This window comes from Elgaria multicarinata, chromosome 22, assembly GCF_023053635.1.
Source record: "Elgaria multicarinata webbii isolate HBS135686 ecotype San Diego chromosome 22, rElgMul1.1.pri, whole genome shotgun sequence".
NCBI lineage: Eukaryota > Metazoa > Chordata > Lepidosauria > Squamata > Anguidae > Elgaria > Elgaria multicarinata.
This window is the reverse complement of record NC_086192.1, coordinates 3,127,762-3,146,001: the sequence shown is the minus strand read 5'-3', so window position 1 is coordinate 3,146,001 and position 18,240 is coordinate 3,127,762. Positions and strand designations below refer to the sequence as shown.

Sequence of the window (18,240 nt, the reverse complement as noted above, 5' to 3'; positions counted from 1 at the left end):
AAGAAATCTTCTGAAAGAAGCCATGGCTGGGTTAGCTGGGGCTGATGGGAGTTGCAATCCAATATAACTGCAGGAAAGTTTGAGGGATAAATTATACCCGTTGCCCAAATTTCGTGGACTTGTAAAATGACTACGGGTGCAACCCTATGCATGTTTAGACAGAAATAGTCCTACAACCCTATGCATGTTTAGACAGAAATAGTCCTACAACCCTATGCATGTTTAGACAGAAAAGACCCTACAATTGTATGCATGTTTAGACAGAAAAGTCCTACAATCCAACGCATGTTTAGAGAGAGAAAAGCCCTACAACTCCCAGCATTTGTAGGGCTTTTCTCTCTCTAAACATGCATTGGATTATAGAACTTTTCTGTCTAAACATGCATAGGATGGCACCCTAAAGGAATGGGAGGTGATACAGCACCCTACATAACCTGGTCTCCTCCAGATGTTTTGAACTTCAACACCCATCAGCCCCAGCCAGTATGAACAATGGTCAGGCATGCCTGGAGATGTTATCCAAAACATTCCTCTGCCCTCCCATCGCTTTTTCCTTGAGTGTCGTATCTTTAAGTTGCAAGCCACGAACAGGGTCCGCCTTGTTTTACCGATTGCTTTTAAGCCACTCCAGAAACCCTGTTTGGCTTAGAAGTGGGATAGAAATATTTTTAAAAATAAATAAATATGAGACCAAGGCCAGGAATACCTGTAGATGTGGGAGGAAGCGAGATCCAGCTGTGCATCATGGCTTCCCCTACCTCCAGGGAAAATTCCAGGCAAGGACTCCCGTTTCCATCCCATCCCCCCTCTAGAAGCCGAGCAATCCTTCAGCAAGGACACGTTATTGGCAAAATGGGTTTCCTGGCCGGCTTTCAGGCTGGCTTTCGAGCACTCTATCATATTACTTTTTAAAGTAACGCAGTCATCAATTTGAGGCCACGGCGTGAGAGAATGGTTTCAGTGTTTCAACGGCCCGGACCTGGTCCGTATGAACCACGGCCATTCCCCCCGGATGGGAGGGATATCATCTGGGTTTGTTTCAACTCACTCCATTTAGGGCAAACCACGGTTCCTGAATTTCGGACAAACCACGGAACTGTGGTTGGTTCAAAATGGAGATTTGGTTGGTCCCTGTGTTTTCAGGAGTGGATTATAATCTCAGGGCTTGTAGATGTCAAATCACACCACTAGAAAACACAGTTTACTGTTATATTATTGATAACAGTTATCAATGTTCTGTTGTACAGGCCCAGTGTTTTGGGGCCCAGTTTCTCGTGTGAGCGTGCATCTTTCTGACCGTGGCTTTGTCGGTTGCCACGATCCCATTCACTAGCGCTCTCCCGTCATGCGCTCGGCAGTCCTGCTGTGTATTAATGATGGCCTCCTCACTCCATTTTCAGCTGCTTTGCAGATGCCCCCATTTGCATCCAGCGAGGTTTAAATTATCATTCAAATTAAATTAAATTTGTAAACGCGGCGAGCTGTTGGCGTCAGGGAGCCAGACGCACCAAAGGGGGTTGATGTGGGTCATTCTTCTCTCTCTCTCTCTCTCTCTCTCTCTCTCTCTCTCTCTCTCACTCACTCAACCAGTGGAGAATATTTCAGCCATGGAGCCACCTTGGCCGATGCATCCAATCCGGGGAACGGAGATGAGAAAATGTGAAAAAAATGATTTGAGTGCAATGTTAAGGAGAGCCCTTTTCTTAGAACGGCTTAGAATCATAGAATCGTAGAGTTGGAAGGGGCCTCTAAGGCCATTGAGTCCAACCCCCTGCTCAATGCAGGAATCCACCCTAAATCATCCCTGACAGAGAGTTGTCCCTTGAAGGCCTCTAGGGTGAGAGAGCCCACCACCTCCTGGATCCCATTGTCATACTGCTCTAAGTCAGGAAGTTTTTCCTGATGTCCTGTCACTTGAGCCCGTTATTCCGTGTCCTGCACTCTGGGAGGATCGAGAAGAGATCCTGGCCCTCCTCTGTGTGTGACAACCTTTCAAGTATTTGAAGAGTGCTCTCATGTCTCCCCTCAATCTTCTCTTCTCCAAGCTAAACAGGCCCAGTTCTTTCAGTCTCTCTTCATAAGGCTTTGTTTCCAGACCCTTGGTCACCCTCTTTGCCCTCCTCTGTACCCCCCTCCGGCTTGTCTGCGTCCTTCTTGAAGTGTGGTGCCCAGAACTGGATGAGATATATATATTACTTTCCAATCCCATTTATCAACTCAATAAAAGGAATTTGAGGTTGGGGAGGAGGGAATGACAGGAAATAAATAAATGAAAGGTTGGGTTCTCTTTTTAAAATCCTTTATTTATTTAGAAGACTGAGATGGCACTCTTTCCATTTTTAAAAAAGGTTTTGGGGTGTTCCGAACCAAAAAATATTTGCCCCCCTCAGCCGGTTTTTGGAATGGTTGTAACGGGCACCCTGGCAAAGTCATGAGTAGCCTGATCAGTAATAGGTCTCCTTCTCTACCCAACCCCCTGGGCATTGACGGATAATGAGCTTCCGGATCTCATCGTAGACGAAAATCAGCAGGCTGAACGGAAGGGCGCAGAGCCACCAGGTGACCCGGACCGGGTACATGCGCAAGGCCACGTCCATGCCCGGGCAGTACGACAGGAAGGCGGCCAAGGTTGTTTCTTCCAGCAGGCCAAAGATCAAGATCCGGTTCCTCATGCCCTGGTGGAAGAGGGAGAGCTTCCGGGTCTTGCAGATGATCAGGTCGGCCCACTGCACCACCACGATGCTGATGAAGTAGGCCGTGTGGCAGGTGAACTCTACCTGCTTCCGCTGGGTGTACGTCCACTCCTGTCCGTAGCTGTCCTCCAGGTCGTTCTTGGAGCGGTCGTCCCAGTCCAGCCGGATCCCCATCAGGGTATTGGGCAGGAAGCCGTTCTCCGCCATGATGACGAAATAGGTGAAGAAGCCGGCGAGGGCTTGCATCATGCCAATCTGCCCGTAGGCCATGCCGATGAGGCGCTCGTTCACCAGCTTGTCCACTTCGGAGTCCCGCGGCTTCCTCTTCATGATGTCGCTCTCGGCCTTCTCATAGGCCAGGGAGATGGCGGGCACCATGTCCGTGCCCAGGTCGATGCACAGGATGGTGATGGTGCCCAGCGGGAGCGGGATGTTGAGGAGGATGAAGAGCAGGAACGGAGAGATCTCGGGGATGTTGCTGGTCAGGGTGTAGGCGATGGACTTCTTCAGGTTGTCGAAGATCAGCCGGCCTTCCTCCACGCCCGTCACGATGGAGGCAAAGTTGTCATCCAGGAGGATCATGTCTGCCGCCTGTTTGGAGACGTCCGAGCCGGCGATTCCCATGGCGATGCCAATGTCGGCCTTCTTGAGGGCTGGGGAGTCGTTCACCCCGTCGCCCGTCACGGCCACGATGGCCCCCTGCCGCTGGCATCCTTCCACAATGATGAGCTTCTGCTGAGGGGACGTGCGGGCAAAGACGATCTCCGGGTGGTTCCGGAGGATGCTGTCCAGCTGCTCAGGGGTCATGTCCTTGAGCTCGGAGCCATGGATGACGCAGGCCTTGGCTTCCCGGGGATCGACTGCACTGACGGGGATGTTGAGCCGGGCGGCAATGTCCTCCACGGTCTCGTTTCCCTCGGAGATGATGCCCACTCCCTTGGCAATGGCTTTGGCGGTAATGGGGTGGTCCCCGGTCACCATGATCACCTTGATCCCGGCGCTTCGGCATTTGCCCACAGCGTCCGGCACGGCGGCCCGCGGTGGGTCGATCATGGAAATGAGCCCCACGAAACAAAGTTTATTGATGGGGAAGTTGACCTTCTCCACGTCAAACTTGAAGCCCCGGGGAAACTGGCGCTCGGGGAGGTATTGGTGGCAGAAGCCCAGCACTCTCTCCCCTAGACCCCCCAGCTCGTGGTAGGTGTCCTGAAAAGCATCCTGCATCTTCTTGTCCAGGTTCACTTCCTTCCCTTGAAGCAGGATGGTAGAGCACTTCTCCAAGATTCTCTCGGGAGCCCCCTTCATCACCAGGAGGTGACCTTTGGGTTTGTCTTCAGCTTCGTGAACAGACAACTGGTACTTGTTCGTAGAGTTGAAGGGGATCTCTGCCACCTTGGCGTTCTTCCTCCGCATCTCTGCCACCGACCCGCAGGACAGCTCGATGCATTTCAGGAGGGCAGACTCCGAAGCGTCTCCCGTCGTCTCCCTCTTTGCAATGGGGACATCCTCTTGTCCCGCTCTGAAGTCCGCCCGGTTACAGAGGCCGGAGATGCGGGCCAGGGCTGTCCACGTGGGCGAGCGCTTGCCAGTCATTGCCCCTGCCTGCTCCTCGGTGGTGTCGGCTTGGTGGATCTGGTTGTCGAACCACATGTGGGCGACGGTCATGCGGTTCTGGGTCAGGGTGCCCGTCTTGTCCGAGCAGATGGTGGAGGTGGAGCCCAGCGTCTCCACAGCCTCCAGGTTTTTCACCAGGCAGTTCTTGCGCGCCATGCGCTTGGCCGTCAGGGTCAGGCACACTGTGACTGTGGCCAGGAGCCCTTCTGGAACATTGGCCACGATGATGCCAATAAGGAAGACCACGGCCTCCAGCCAGGAATAGCCGAGGAAGAGGGACAAGAAGAAGAAGGTCACTCCCAGGAAGACAGCCACCCCGGTGATGATGTGGATGAAGTGTTCTATCTCCATGGCAATGGGAGTGGGCCCTTCTTCCAAGCCGGAGGCCAAAGAGGCAATGCGGCCCATTACCGTGTGGTCCCCCGTCAAGATAACGATGCCCCGTGCGGTACCTTCCACGCAGTTCGTGGAGAAGAAACAGATGTTGCGTGTCTCCAGTGGGTTCTCATTGGTGAACTCCGGGGTCCGGCTCTGCGGCTCCGACTCGCCCGTCAGAGAGGAATTATCCACCTTGCAGCTGCTGGCAGAGATGATCCGCAGGTCGGCGGGAATCCGGTCTCCTCCCTTCACCTCCACCAGGTCCCCCACCACCACGTTCTCAGCAGCAATAAGCATCTTCTCGCCGTCCCGGATCACCAGGGCCTGCTGAGGCACCATGTGCTTGAAGGAGTCCATGATCCTGGAACTCTTGGCCTCCTGGTAGTAGGAGAAGCAACCCGTCACGATAACCACGGCCACCAGCACCACGCCCAGGTAGAGGTTGTCTTTCATGGGATTCTCGTCCACCATTGTTTGGATGGTGTAGGCCAGGAAGCAAAGGCCGCCCCCGATCCACAACAGGATGGAGAAACCACCAAAGAGCTGCCGACAGAACTTGACCCACTCCGGTGTGGTTGGGGGAGGCGTCAGGGCATTGGGGCCATCCCGAGCCAGGATCTCGGCTGCCCGGGCTTTTGTGAGACCCCTGGATAAATCGACCTTATGCTTAAGGCCAAGTTCATCCAAGGACAGCTTGTGGTCATTGAGGTCCACTTCCTTTTTGAGCTCTTCCAGGTCTTCCTCGGGTCTTTTCTTGCCACCTTTGCCGCAACATGAACACAGTGTTTGGAGCGGGGAGGTGTCTGTCTTTTCCGTCCCCATGATGCGGGCAGGATACCCCTCGTCAGACCCCTCCTCAGGCTGCCCCCGTTAGGATGGAGCTAGGTGGGCTTGGGGAACCCTAGGAAATCCCACCCCCTCCCGTAACACAGTTAAGGAAAAATGGCAGTCACAAGATGGGTCCAGAAATGATCCGCTAGTGGGACAAACCTGCCCACCTTTGCAACGGGAAACAGGACACAGAGGATATGCTACCTAGCAACCAACCAATCTTCCATCTCCTAGCGGCTGAGGCTCCGCCCCCAACAACCATGGACACACCCACTCCCCAGCACCATGGTGCAAGCTCCGTCTCATAGCAACTCCACCGATGACATCACACCTGGTGATGTCATGCACTTGGCAATACCGCCTAACACCCACCCCAGGCCCTCTTTCCTAGTAATGGAGGTCCTGTCGTCTGGCAACCAAGCCGCCTGGCAACTGACCACAGGCCTCGCTTCCCAGCTTTAGGTTTCAGAGGGCAAGTTTTTTGGGTGGAAAAGAGCAAAGAAAACAATTTCAAGAGAGGTAGCCGTGCCAGAGGGGTGTATTGCAGCAAACGAAGAAAACCAGGGTGCCTTATGGAGCTGTGGTGGATCAGACCGGAAGACTAGCATGTCCCAAAAATCCGGTTTTGCACAAGGGCCAACCAGATGCCTCCATGGGAAGACCCCCAGCCAGACATGATCCTCCCACGCTCCCATGTCGGGGTGGTCAATTCCTGGTCCTCCTGAAGTTTCGGTCTTCTACATCCTCTCTCCCTGTTGACTCTTGCTGGCTACAGCTGATGGGAATTGTAGGCCGCAAGACCTGGAGGAGGGGCCCCCTGGAGACTAGGCTGCCTCGTCCTTGATCGTATCACACACACACACCCCGCCCAAGGAAGCCAGTTTCGTCCCTCTCTTCTCAAAAGCGAGCCTCCGGAAAGAAAGACACCGCATTTCGCGGCGGCTCCGGGGGTGGGGTGGGCTAAATTCAACCCGCCGTCTCGGCGGCTCGTCCCCACCCCCCTCTCCTGCTCGATTAGAATTCAGGCCTCGCAACGCGTCCGCCGTCACGGCCGGACAATTGGCTCCTTCTCTTTCCTGCCTTCTCAAGCGTTCCTCTTTGCGGCGGGCCGTTTTGGGATGCAGCCGGCGTCGGAGGGCTGGTGAAAGCGAGAGTCAGGCGGGTCAGGAGGCGAGACGGACACCAGGGGTTTCCTTTGCCGTGCGGAAAAATGCGCCGCGGCGTCATAGCAACCACCACAGGATAGCTGCGTAGGGACTGAAATGTGCCGCTTCTTTTTTAAAACACCAGTTCTGGCTTTGTCAAAAGAACACTTTGGGGAGGGGGGCGGCGTTTTTCTGAACTTGTAGAAAAACCACCATCACCACCCCGGATTTGAAGCCATGCAAAAAATTGGGAATGACAGGGTGGACGCTGGATTGACAGATGTGTAAATTTGGCTTTTGCCGCCAGCCTGTTTCAAACCTCGAGGCAAATCTTCAAAATCAGTCCCATCTGCCTTTGTTATGTTTTTCCATGCCGCCTTTTCTCTAAGGAGTTCATGGCATTGTCTGGGTCTCTCCTTACCATGTTAATCCTCACAACAGCCCTGCGAGGTGGGACAGTCGGAGAGATAACTGCCTGACGGTTATCCAGGCAGCTTCACGCCTGAGTGGGGATTTGAACTCGGATCTCAAGGCACCGTGTTCAAACTCTGTGGCTCCTATGTGCCCAGAAAGCTCTTCATAAGGCAGAAGGGGGCAGAAAAGAATATTATTATATCTACTGATCCATCTCCTGGCGACCCACAATAAATTGACAAATGTTTCTGACCTCTCAATACCTTTTACAATGGCAAGTTGTTGTTGGGGGTGTGTGTTAATGCACATTTAACAAATACGCTCTCTGCCCAGGCTTCTCTTTCTCACCCTCCACGATCCTCACCTGTAATACGGGAGTATAAACTACTCGCCTTTGATTGAGATTGATAGCGAGACTGTCCTGCCCTTGGGTTTACAATCTAAAAGACACGACATGAAAGGAAAAGGGGATTGGGAGGAAGGAGGAAAAAAAGGAGAAGCAAAACTCAGGCAGTTGTTCTTACATTTCACGGTACTTCATAGCTGTTCGTTCTGACAGAGAAGAGCAGTTTGGGAGTTTCATTGTCACATCCCTGACTGCCCTCCCTCCCTCTGTAATGGCTCATGAGCATCAGTTGGTAGTTAGCTGTGAGCCACGATTTTGCATCTAGCTCCGCCCCTGAGCCACCATCTCCCATTGGCTCCGCCTCTCTTAAGCCACCATCTTGCATTTGGCTTTTGTTGTTGGACCTGGGGGAGTTTCTAGTAAAAAAAGAAAACCAGTAGACCTTGCAAACTTGGAGTCTGCTCTATTGTAAGACACAACCTGGCAGGAAAATCAAGGGGAATAATTTCCAATAATTTCCATCTCTGGGCTATGAGCGAGGTGAGACACTCCGCTGAAAAATGCTATTTTTATCAGAACTGCTCCTTTTTAAATGTCCTTTTTCCTTGGCTTTTCTTGCTGAGCCCGGAATCTTTAAACTTGCCTCCAAAGGTTACTCAAGGCAAAACTCTGCGATGATTTGAACTCCGCTCCCCTGAGTCTTCGGACTAAATTACGTGCTGCGTTAAACACGTAGCGTGTAGCTGTTCCTATCTTTTTACTTTAGTGTGAGCATGTGGGCTTCCAATCAGAATTAGGACCACCGCGCCTGGGTAAGAGGGGATTAAATTTTATTTATTTATTTATTTATTACACTTATATACCGCTCCCATAGCAAGGGCTCTCTGGGCGGTTTACAGATTAAACCTTCCCACCCAAAATTTACCCCCTAAATTCCCCCCCCCTCCTTGCAAGGGGGCTAAAGAAAGAAAGAAAAACTTCCATTTTCGCCCAGACAACCTGGGAGCTAGCCGTGGTGCTGAATTTAGCATCTCTTCTTCCACCCACCCCAAGAAAATTACTTCCTGGTTATTAGAACGCTGGGGGTGCTTTCCCCCAATCTTTTCCACCATGCTGGTTTGGGATGATGGGATTTGTAGTCTGATGATGGGATTTGTAGTCCGGTCTGATCCACCACAGCTCCATAAGGCACCCTGGTTTTCTTCGTTTGCTGCAATACACCCCTCTGGCACGGCTACCTCTCTTGAAATGGTTTTCTTTGCTCCTTTCCCCCAAAAAAACTTGCCCTCTGAAACCTAAAGCTGGGAAGTGAGGCCTGTGGTCAGTTGCCGGGTTGATTTTATTATACTTCTATTTCAAAGATTTCCCACCTTTACTGCACGAAGATCAAGGCACCACCTTATTTTTTATCTTCACAACAACCCTGTAAGGTAGGTCAGGCCAAGAGAGGGCAACCGGCTCGAGGTTGAGCTTCAGGGCCGATTCGAACTTGGATCTTGCCAGGCCTAGTTGGGCCATGCTGCCTCTCGAGTAGAATGGCCATCGTTTTAACCTGCCCAATTTTGCAGCGAAGCGTTTCGCTTTTGGGACCTTACCTCTTCAGCTCTCGGGTGAGCCGTTCTCAGCAGTGCGGGGTCAGCTTGGAATGTGTCCCCAAAATGCAGGCAGCCGCGTGGATCCACATCAGTAAACCAGTTCTAGTCATTTCCCTCTTCACCAGTTAAAGTCAACAGATCCCAATCCGTGCCAAATAAGCAGTGGAGGCTGGTGGTGCTGAGGCCCATGGGGTGGAAAATCCATACCGGGTTCCCATCAGAACTCTAAAGGGGCTATCCAAGGTGTGGAAAGCCAGTGGCGGTCTTACTTCGAGTTTGTTGTTTATTCGTTCAGTCGTTTCTGACTCTTCGTGACTTCATGGACCAGCCCACGCCAGAGCTTTCGGGATGTGTAAGACCAACATTGGGTACAGCCCTTTGGATAGAACCCACTGAGTTAGACTGGAGGGGACAACCTGGTGCCCTGAAGTTGTTTTGGACTACAGCTCCCAGGAGCCCCAGCCAGCATGGTCAGGGGATTCTGGGGATGGTAGTTCAAGCCATCTGGGGGCAGCAGCTTTGCCTACCCCTGAGACAGGCGGACCAGGGATCTAGCTCAGTCTAAAGCAGCTCCCTTGGTTGCTGTGACCACTCCTCACCGCTACCATAATTAAAAGCATTCCCGGTGGATCTTAAGAAGCCACGGTTATTCATCTGTACTCCACACCACACCGTCTTAAGCAGTTTTCGGTTGTGCACAGCCCTTGGATTTGTGCCCAGATGATTACAGAGCAGCAACGCTGGGACGCGGGCGTCACAAAACGCCTGTTCATTTCCTTAAAGAGCAGATTGCATTTTTCTCCACAATATTGTGGCCTCCCCAGTGTTCGAAAATTGTGTAGAGCTGTAGGGAGATTTTTAAACATCATCATCATCATCATAATCCTCTGTTATCGGGTTCTGTTAGAGCCATTCAAGAGCCTCACGCATCAGAATTACAAAACAAGCGGACAGGACTGTGAAAACGTTAAAAAAAGAACTATTCTTAGATATGTACACTCTTAAGAACGGCACTGTTCTCTTGCTGTTCTAATGTGCGCTTGAATATCTGTTTATATTTTTAATGGAAGATCCCGGTTCACCTCTAAAGAAGTCTCTCTCTCTCTCTCTCTTTCTCTCTCTCTCTCTCCCTCCTTTTGGCAAAAGGATAAATTTTTCCCTGCCAGGAGATCCACAACTGCCTTGCGCTATAAAACAAAGCGAATAATACGCCTGCCCTTGAGATCAACTTCTCTTTCTTTCAGAGATAAGGGTGTGTGATAAATAGGAAATTTGTTCTCGCTAGAAGTGGCTCTTTTTTGTGCGTAAATAAAGAAATGACGCAGCAGCATTCTGCTGGTTACGTGCCGTAAAGAACGCGGTGCCAGTAACGGGGAAGGGTCTACTCTCTGTAGTTTGCGGGGGAAGATCACTGAAATGCTGCCTCTCCTTTAACCAGAGATGGATGTGCCATCTCTCTTCGGTTCGCGTTTCAGTGCGAACGCGCCGAATTTGCACTTCCCAAACCCAAAGGCGAATGACGTTTGCCATCTACGTCCGTCCATTTCTGAAGCTTTTGGCGCTGTTCGCCTGAGGAGATGCCCCCCACACACACACAAAGGGGAATGGATTGCTTGAATACCAATAGTTTGGTGATTTACCCTGCTTTTTAAAAGTCACATAAAACCAGAACAAGTTACAGTCCAGGGAAGGCTTGTCTAAAAAGATACGTTTTTAGGAGGCGCTTAAAAGATACTACATTTTCCGCCTCCTGAATCACATGAGGGAGGGGTTTTCCAGAGGGAGGATTTGGCCACGCCCACCCTGGAATACGGCCCCCGAGGGCTTCTGCGGAATGGAGCCTGGCCCTCCGAACGTTCAACGCACCTGCTGCAGCTCTGCCCTGCAGGGCTGTTGGACTAACTGACCTCCGAGCCGCCTCCCCAACTCTATGACTCGGTGAATAGCTCGGTGGAGAGGGGAGGAAAGTCTGCAGAAAAAGGCCCTTCACCACTGCCATCTTCATTTCCCACAGATACCTCTGGGCCCCACCAGGGCCCCTGAGGTGCTCTTGGGAAATGAAGATGGCGGGTGGTGGCAGAGGATGATGGGAGCTTTAGTCTGATACATGGGGAGTGTAGCCGGTTGAGGGAAAGCCGCTCAGTCTTTGACTTTGGTGGTCTGCCTGCCTCGCGGCTAGAATGAGACACCCACCTGACCACAAGGAGGAAAAGAGTGGAGACGCTTCAGAAAGGACCGTTTCCCCTCTCTCCCCCCCCCCCCGAAGCATCTCCGCTCCGAATCTGATTTATGGCCCGTCGGAAGCAGTCAGGTGAAACGGGCCAGGGGGGTTGGGTTTGCTGGCTGGAGGGGGGGGGGCGTCGCTGAAGCCGGCGGGGGGAGGGTTTATGAGGAGATGGCGGAATGGGGTCTCCTGAACATTCATAGGACCAGGGAGTGGGCGTGATGAATTGGACACTCTTTCTTTGACCCCGCTGAGGAGACTTCATTAGCGGCTTGGAGAGAAAGAACCATCAATGTTTGAGTCCACGTCTCTCTGTTCCGCGCACAAGCACATAATATTCAGATGCGCTGAGCATCAGTGAGAATCCAGCGTTTGTCTCCTGTAGATTTCAGTGAACAATATAGCTGTCCAGACCCATGAAATATCTTGGTTTTAACGCCATGGTTATATGAAAGCCACCTGGATCAGCTGCGGTCCTAACAGAATTCCATATTGCTTTCAATCCCCTTAGCACAGCTTTGCCAAACCTTGTTCGCCTCCAGCAGTGTTGGACTACAATTCCCATGCTTCAGGCCATATGGAGATTCCTAGAAGGGATTTTCCAGGGATGATGACAACAAACAGGCCCCTGGAATAAAACACCCAGGAGTTTAGGAGCGACCAAAGCACTCTCGACGCCATTGTAGTGTCCTCTGTACAACGACCCTGCAAGGTAGATCAGTATAACTATATTGAGAAAGCTAAGAGAAAGAGAGGCTCACCTAAGGCCATTAAACACATGTACAATGAAATCATGCTTAGATGTCGCTTTTGGGACCTTACTGAGGACTAGGATCCTATGAGGCCCACTCTGGCTATGGCCAAGCATTTTTTAATTTTATTTATTTATTTATTTATTTATTTATTTATTACATTTCTATACCGCCCAATAGCCGGAGCTCTCTGGGCGGTCCACAATCCTTCACTCATGCTCTCCCTCTGATTTCCGATGCTAAATTAGTGTCAGTTTATCCTATTTTGCTGACTGGTTTGCTCTGTGTAGAATGCAGAAGGGTATTCTACGTGATGTCGGAAGATGAACTGGTGTATGAACCTGTGATGTTGTGGATGGCGTTATTCTAGTAGTGTTACTGGAGTAGAGATGAGGACTGAGGTAGCATCTCAAGTTTGTCACAGGATGTGGTCCCTGTATTTATGTCTCTCTTATGGGGCTCTGTTGGTGTTGGTGAGTAGCAGCTTTAGGTTAGGGGGTCTGTCCATAAGCAAAGATACCCCCCCCTTCGCCAAGGCCTACTTCTTATCCAGGATGAGAAGTAGACCATGAACGATACATTGGAGTGCATTTTTATAAGGCATTGTAGCAGTATTCAAAATAGGTTCTGTGCAGGGTTCCATGAGAAATTCTCCCCAGTTCATGTTTAATCAAATCAGGATTTACCTAGCTCACACCTTCTGAACAACCCGGATGATCAGGGGTCTGGAAACAAAGCCCTATGAACAGAGACTGAAAGAACTGGGCATGTTTAGCCTGGAGAAGAGAAGATGGAAGGGAGACATGATAGCACTCTTCAAATACTTAAAAGGTTGTCACACAGAGGAGGGCCAGGATCTCTTCTCGATCCTCCCAGAGTGCAGGACACGGAAGTTAAAGAAAGCCAGATTCCAGCTGGACATCAGGAAAAACTTCCTGACTGTTCGAGCAGTACGACAATGGAATCAGTTGCCTGGTGAGGTTGTGGCCTCTCCTACACTAGAGGCCTTCAAGAGGCAGCTGGACAGCCATCTGTCAGGGATGCTTTAGGGTGGATTCCTGCATTGAGCAGGGGGTTGGACTCGATGGCCTTGTAGGCCCCTTCCAACTCTGCTATTCTATGATTCTATGAAAACAGACTCCAAGTTTTTTTTAAAAAAACACCAAACCCTGCATACAAACACGCTTTAATCAATGTGAGAAGCATGCGTCCATTTCAAAGATGTGCACTGCAGGTGCATGCATTTGGGGGAAATCCACACAAAAACAGGCGAGGGTTTTTGCGCAGGAAGGAGAAACGAGCACAAAAGATCATAAAGCAATACGGACATGAAACAGAACGAGTTTCAGCGAGGGATTTGGAGAACGCCATTCCAGGTTTTGCTTGCACACCCATCCCTAGCTTTGTGCAGGCTGTCTACAAGCCGTGTTGCCTTAATGGTGGTGGCAGCGAAAGGCAGGTGTAAGTTGGAAGGTCTGTCTGCTAAGCTGTCCTTTGATTCTTCTTTTTAAATGAAACCCTCGGGAGACAGCTGATCTTTCGTTTCCAATGCAACAATCAGGCATTCGGCATCCCAACTGTAGGCTGCCTGAAATAAAACCGTCGGTTCCTTCAACTGCTTGCTACTGGGGATTTCAAGTTGGTCTCTCTCACTGTCCTCAGAGGCAGGAAGCAAACCGCAGCTCCGTTTTCTCCCCGTTTGGGCAAGGAGAATTCCCGTTGTCTCATGCTTTGTTGGCAGCAATGCTTTACGACAGCGCTGGACTATTTCCCGTGCGTTAGGCCGGGCGAGAGCTGGATTTTGCTGCCATCTAGAAGCACCGCTGTGAATTGCACTTGCTTCTTTTTAATCGCAGACTTCTCTCGGCTGACTTCTGGATGAGAAGGCAGCCCACGAAGCCTGCTGCCTGCCTTTGAAGACGGCATGGAAAACGTCCGTCGGCACAGAACGTCGCTGCTGGGCTACTGACCGGGATCGGCGATATGGTGCAATATCTTGCCAATTCTTAAACAGCCGGGCCAGCTGTTTCCTCGAACAAAGGGCAGGGCCGGCACCAGATCAGTTTCAGCCCTGGCGTTTCCGCAGCCGTGCCAAACACCCAGCCTGATGAAGAGGCATTGGGGGTCCCGCTCCTATTTGGATTGCAGATTTTGCAAACACGGGCCGTTCCCCTACCTGGGGGCTAGCTCTTCCGTCCATGGGTCCTCATTACAGGAGGTGGCAGAATCTGAGTTTATTTGGTACTTCCAGTCTCGAAACGTTCGTCTTTAGTTTTAGCCAAAGATCCATGACTCTTCTATAACAAGGGAGGTTGATCAATGCAATTGGGAGGATGCTAGACTATCTAGGTGAAGCAGGGAATAGATTAAAAACCATTGGCCAAGACCAGGCTGGGCTTTGCAGCATCCTAGTCCTCACTGAGGGACCAAAGTGTCCTCTGGCCCATACCATTTTTGATTCCTGGTGCAGGCTGCAATCCAAACACACACACACACACACACACCACTAAAATTGCTCATTTTCCTCCAAAATTCAGCTGCAAACTGCTTTATAGCACTAGAGAGCACTCCTAGGGTTAATTTAGTTTGTTTTCAAACTACATTGAAGCCTTTGGGCACTCAAACAAGCGAAAGGTGACCGTTTGGGGGCTCCGTAGCCACTCCAGCTTACTGCGACTTGATTTTGTTTGACCAGTTTGGACTTCCCCTACCTTGACCTGTCTCCATCAGATGCTGCTAGCTCTCCTGGGAGCCTCAAGTAACCACAGAACGGGACATCCTGCTAGCCAAGGTAGACAGTACTGAAGGAAACAAGCAAGTAGTCCAACGTAATATACGGTACCTTCCCGTGCGCTTTCACTCCCCTGGTTGAGCAGAGGCTGCAGAACTGAGTTTTCCCTCTCCGATTTCAACTGGGAACGAATGTTTTACAGCCAGGTTATAAATCCTCCCAAAGAAGGCTGTATCTAGAGTGGGAAAACTCAGCTACTGTACAGACGGAGTAACGTACAGCCGAGGGAAGCAACACCCTCGCTCTCCCGAAGCCCGGAAGATTAGAAAGCAGAAATAAAAGGTGACCTTCTGTTAAATTGATGCTTGCGCTCTTGGCTATAAAACATCTTGCAGCTGACAATGGCTTTTCGGGTGAAGGACTCAAGTAAGGGATTCTGAACGGTGGGGGGGAGAGGGGGGAGAAGTGAGGATTAAGGGTCGGAAGGACTGCGGCAACAAAATAAATGAATAAGTCGGGTTGCCACTGGCCCAGCAGAGGTGAACAAGTAATGGGTTCGTGAGCTCAGAGGAACTGCTTGATTATCTCAAAGCTAAATATATAAATTCCGGAGGTTCATTCTGGAAGAGGTGGGAAGTGGCCGGCCAAGCACCATGCTGTGATTTATATCATAATTGCATTCCGCAGTCTTACCCCCACAACCCACCATCCTTATCTCTCCGCTCTTATCTCCCGCCTGTCCTCGCTCTTATCTCCCACCTGTTCTACCTGACCTCTGCTCGCCCACTTTTGCTAGTCCCGTCCCCCTGGAACGACCCCGCTCCCTCAAACGACACAACCCTTGCTCTCCTTTAGGCCTTGAACTGCTGCCTGAAATGTTGCCAACTTTCCCGAAAACCCAACTTTTCTGCAAACCCGCAGTCCAGGGGTGCAGAAGTGATTTTCACTGGGGCGGATGAATTGCCTCCTACCAGGACCTACCTGGGCCGGACGATGTCAGTGTATATTTGAGGTCAGAGATAACAGCGGGGATAATTCTGGGGAGATGCTTCAGGGGGCGGGACTTGGAAGCCAAGCCAAGCCCCCGTGGGCAACCCAAGAAGGCTCCATGGGTGAAATTGGGGGAAGTCTTACCGCCTCTCTGTGCAATTTCCAACTGCTCCAAGATGAGAAGCGTACACCCAAATATTTGAAGTTGGAACATTGCTCCTCCCTGTGCTCATCCATGTGCCATTTATGGAGGCGCTTCTCCCTTGAAAAGACCCATTACTTTCATTTGGGAATAATTTATAACCCAGTTCTCCAAGCGACAGGCCTCGCTTGCTTAGAAGCCTCCTTAGATCTGCTTGGGTGATGGGGATTAGAAGCTCCGTAATCAGCGTGCAATCATATCTGGTTTTCCTATTTCCAATGGATTTGGGGGGGGGGGGGGAATGATCCATAGAACGTAGTCACTGGCGAATGGGATGGAATTTCAGGGCCAACGGTATTTCAGTTCCAAAGGTTCGGGTGTTTGTTTTTTTATGGTGTTCAGCGGTGCTTTTGAACCGTGTTGGGGAAACAAGCAGTCCGTGGAGTAGCTGTAACAGGATTCCCACTGTTTCTTCTGTGGATTCCCCTGGCTAATGACTCCGCTGATGGACAGCGCTATTAAGCGGTCATTAGTAACGTGTCTGGATAGCTGCCTTTCACCAACAATGGCAGTTTATTGAATCTTCGGGGCTTCGCCGGTGGGGAGAAAGCACACCACAGTGCGGTTCACGCAACAGAGTTTAATGAGTTTATTTTCCTTACATGCCTGAGGGGATATAAAAGCTGACGGCAACTTATTAGCTTATTTCATGTTTGGATGGATCTCCTTCTAACATTCCCACGGTGCCCCTTCTTTTCTTTTCTTTTTTAACTTCCGAGGGGCATTTCCGTGGGTAGAATTAATAATCTAGCCAGTAATAGATTTCTAAGAACTGGTAAAAATGCCGGGTCCGGGACCTGCATGATCTCGCCCAAGGAGCCTCGTCTTTTAAAAGGCCCAGCTCCATTCTGCGTCGTTTGGGATACACTTCTGTAATTTAGGATCGTGGAAATTCTTGTGAGCTTTAATCCCGCACTTGTACAAGATTTTGCCTAGTTGCTCTATTTGTTCGCTTTTAATCCCACTTTTCTTGCAGGATTGAAGCGATTTGCCGGGATTAAAAAACATAAGGCCATTGAAAAAAATGTAAAACATAATCATGTAGCCGTCTGGAGGTCCCAGGGGTGGCAGGGGGGTGGGTGGGATTTGGCGATCCTGCACCCCTGTTTTAGAGGGCTAAGAATGTTATAAATTAAACTTTTTTAGGAAATTCCTTTTAATAATACTGACTTCTCCTCCTCCTCCTCCTCTTGTCTTTTCTCTTAGTGTTCATCATGGGATTTGGGCTTTTGGTCTATCCTTTTGGTCTTGGATCTGCCACCGTGAGGAGACACTGTCAGGATTCGAGCATCTTCTATGCAGGCGATTGCCAAATCGGATGGGGGTACATGCTGGCGATTGTCGGGGTCATGTTGTCGGTCTTTCTGCCATTCTTTGCGAAATATGCACCCAAAGAGCACGCCTCTCCCACGCCGATACCTGCGATTTTATAGCATTTTGTCCGCATCGAACAATCGAATGCTCCCTTCTGAAATCTACGGACCGCAGAGAGTTGGAGCGCTTCCTCTCGCTTTGTTGCTTAAAGAGATGAGAGCGACAAAAGACCCAAAGGGCATTGATGAGTCTTCCAAATACACGCGGAAAAACCTACAGATTTACTAGCGGTGGACTTGCTGCCTCGGACATATATAATGGGCGGACGCCTTGAATAAGTTGAAGAACGAGATCTGGGTTCCCCCCCCCCCCCAATATCTGTCTACCTCCCAGTTTCTTTGGTGTCTCGAAACCTTTTTTAAAGCCTCAATTCACTTTTGTACCTTGCTGTGAAAATAGCTGAAGTTTTCCGAACCCCGCCGTTTTCGACCCAACCGTGCTGTTTTGTGAGTTATATTCTACGATAACTGGGGATGGGATGTGAAGGGCATGCTTCCTAGGCTGGTTTGGTCGGAGCGAAACATGGTGCGCCACGAAAAAGGGGGTTCTGTGAAATCCGTGCGTTCGACTGTTGATAATGCACAGGGGGTTATGCACCTCTTTATTTCTTTTTTACAGTCAGAAGTCCAGCTCTCTGGGCTGGCTACTAGGCTACGTATCTTGTTTTGGGTTAAGGGGGTGTCCAAGAACACATGACTAACGCAGGGCATCATTTGAGAAGGAGTGGGGGAAATTCAGCGGGGTTTAAAGGCCCGCTCTTGCAATTTACACGAAGGAGAGAGAAAATGTGATGCCGTTACTTCTTAATCTCTCATCCTCCCTGTGATAACCACCAAATTAGATGGCTTTGGAAAGGGGATTTCACACATTTATAGAGGGGAAGGTGATCTGTGGTTACTAGTAAGGTGTTCATGTGTGAGGGGGAAGGGTGCAGGGGGGGGGGGCATGCTT

General features: G+C 50.5%; 2 protein-coding genes across 2 annotated transcripts in view; one reads left to right on the top strand and one right to left on the bottom strand.

Annotated features, from left to right (window-relative positions):
* Positions 1-17,409, top strand: part of LHFPL7 (LHFPL tetraspan subfamily member 7) — a 58,910-nt gene extending 41,501 nt beyond the window's left edge. Inside the window, exon 4 of the mRNA XM_063146785.1 lies at positions 17,122-17,409. Coding sequence (XP_063002855.1) covers positions 17,122-17,348 — 227 coding nt within the window. The 3' untranslated portion in view covers positions 17,349-17,409. The remainder of the gene's footprint in view (positions 1-17,121) is intronic.
* Positions 2,397-5,325, bottom strand: LOC134412470 (sodium/potassium-transporting ATPase subunit alpha-2-like). Its single transcript, XM_063146362.1, has one exon. The coding sequence runs from the start codon at positions 5,154-5,156 to the stop codon at positions 2,445-2,447; it is 2,712 nt and encodes a 903-aa protein (XP_063002432.1). The 5' UTR covers positions 5,157-5,325; the 3' UTR covers positions 2,397-2,444.
* Positions 17,410-18,240: the final 831 nt, after the last annotated feature.

What these genes read in the sequence shown, in the direction of transcription:
- LOC134412470 (XM_063146362.1), bottom strand. Translation starts at nt 5,156, where the DNA reads ATGGTGGACGAGAATCCCATGAAAGACAACCTCTACCTGGGCGTGGTG.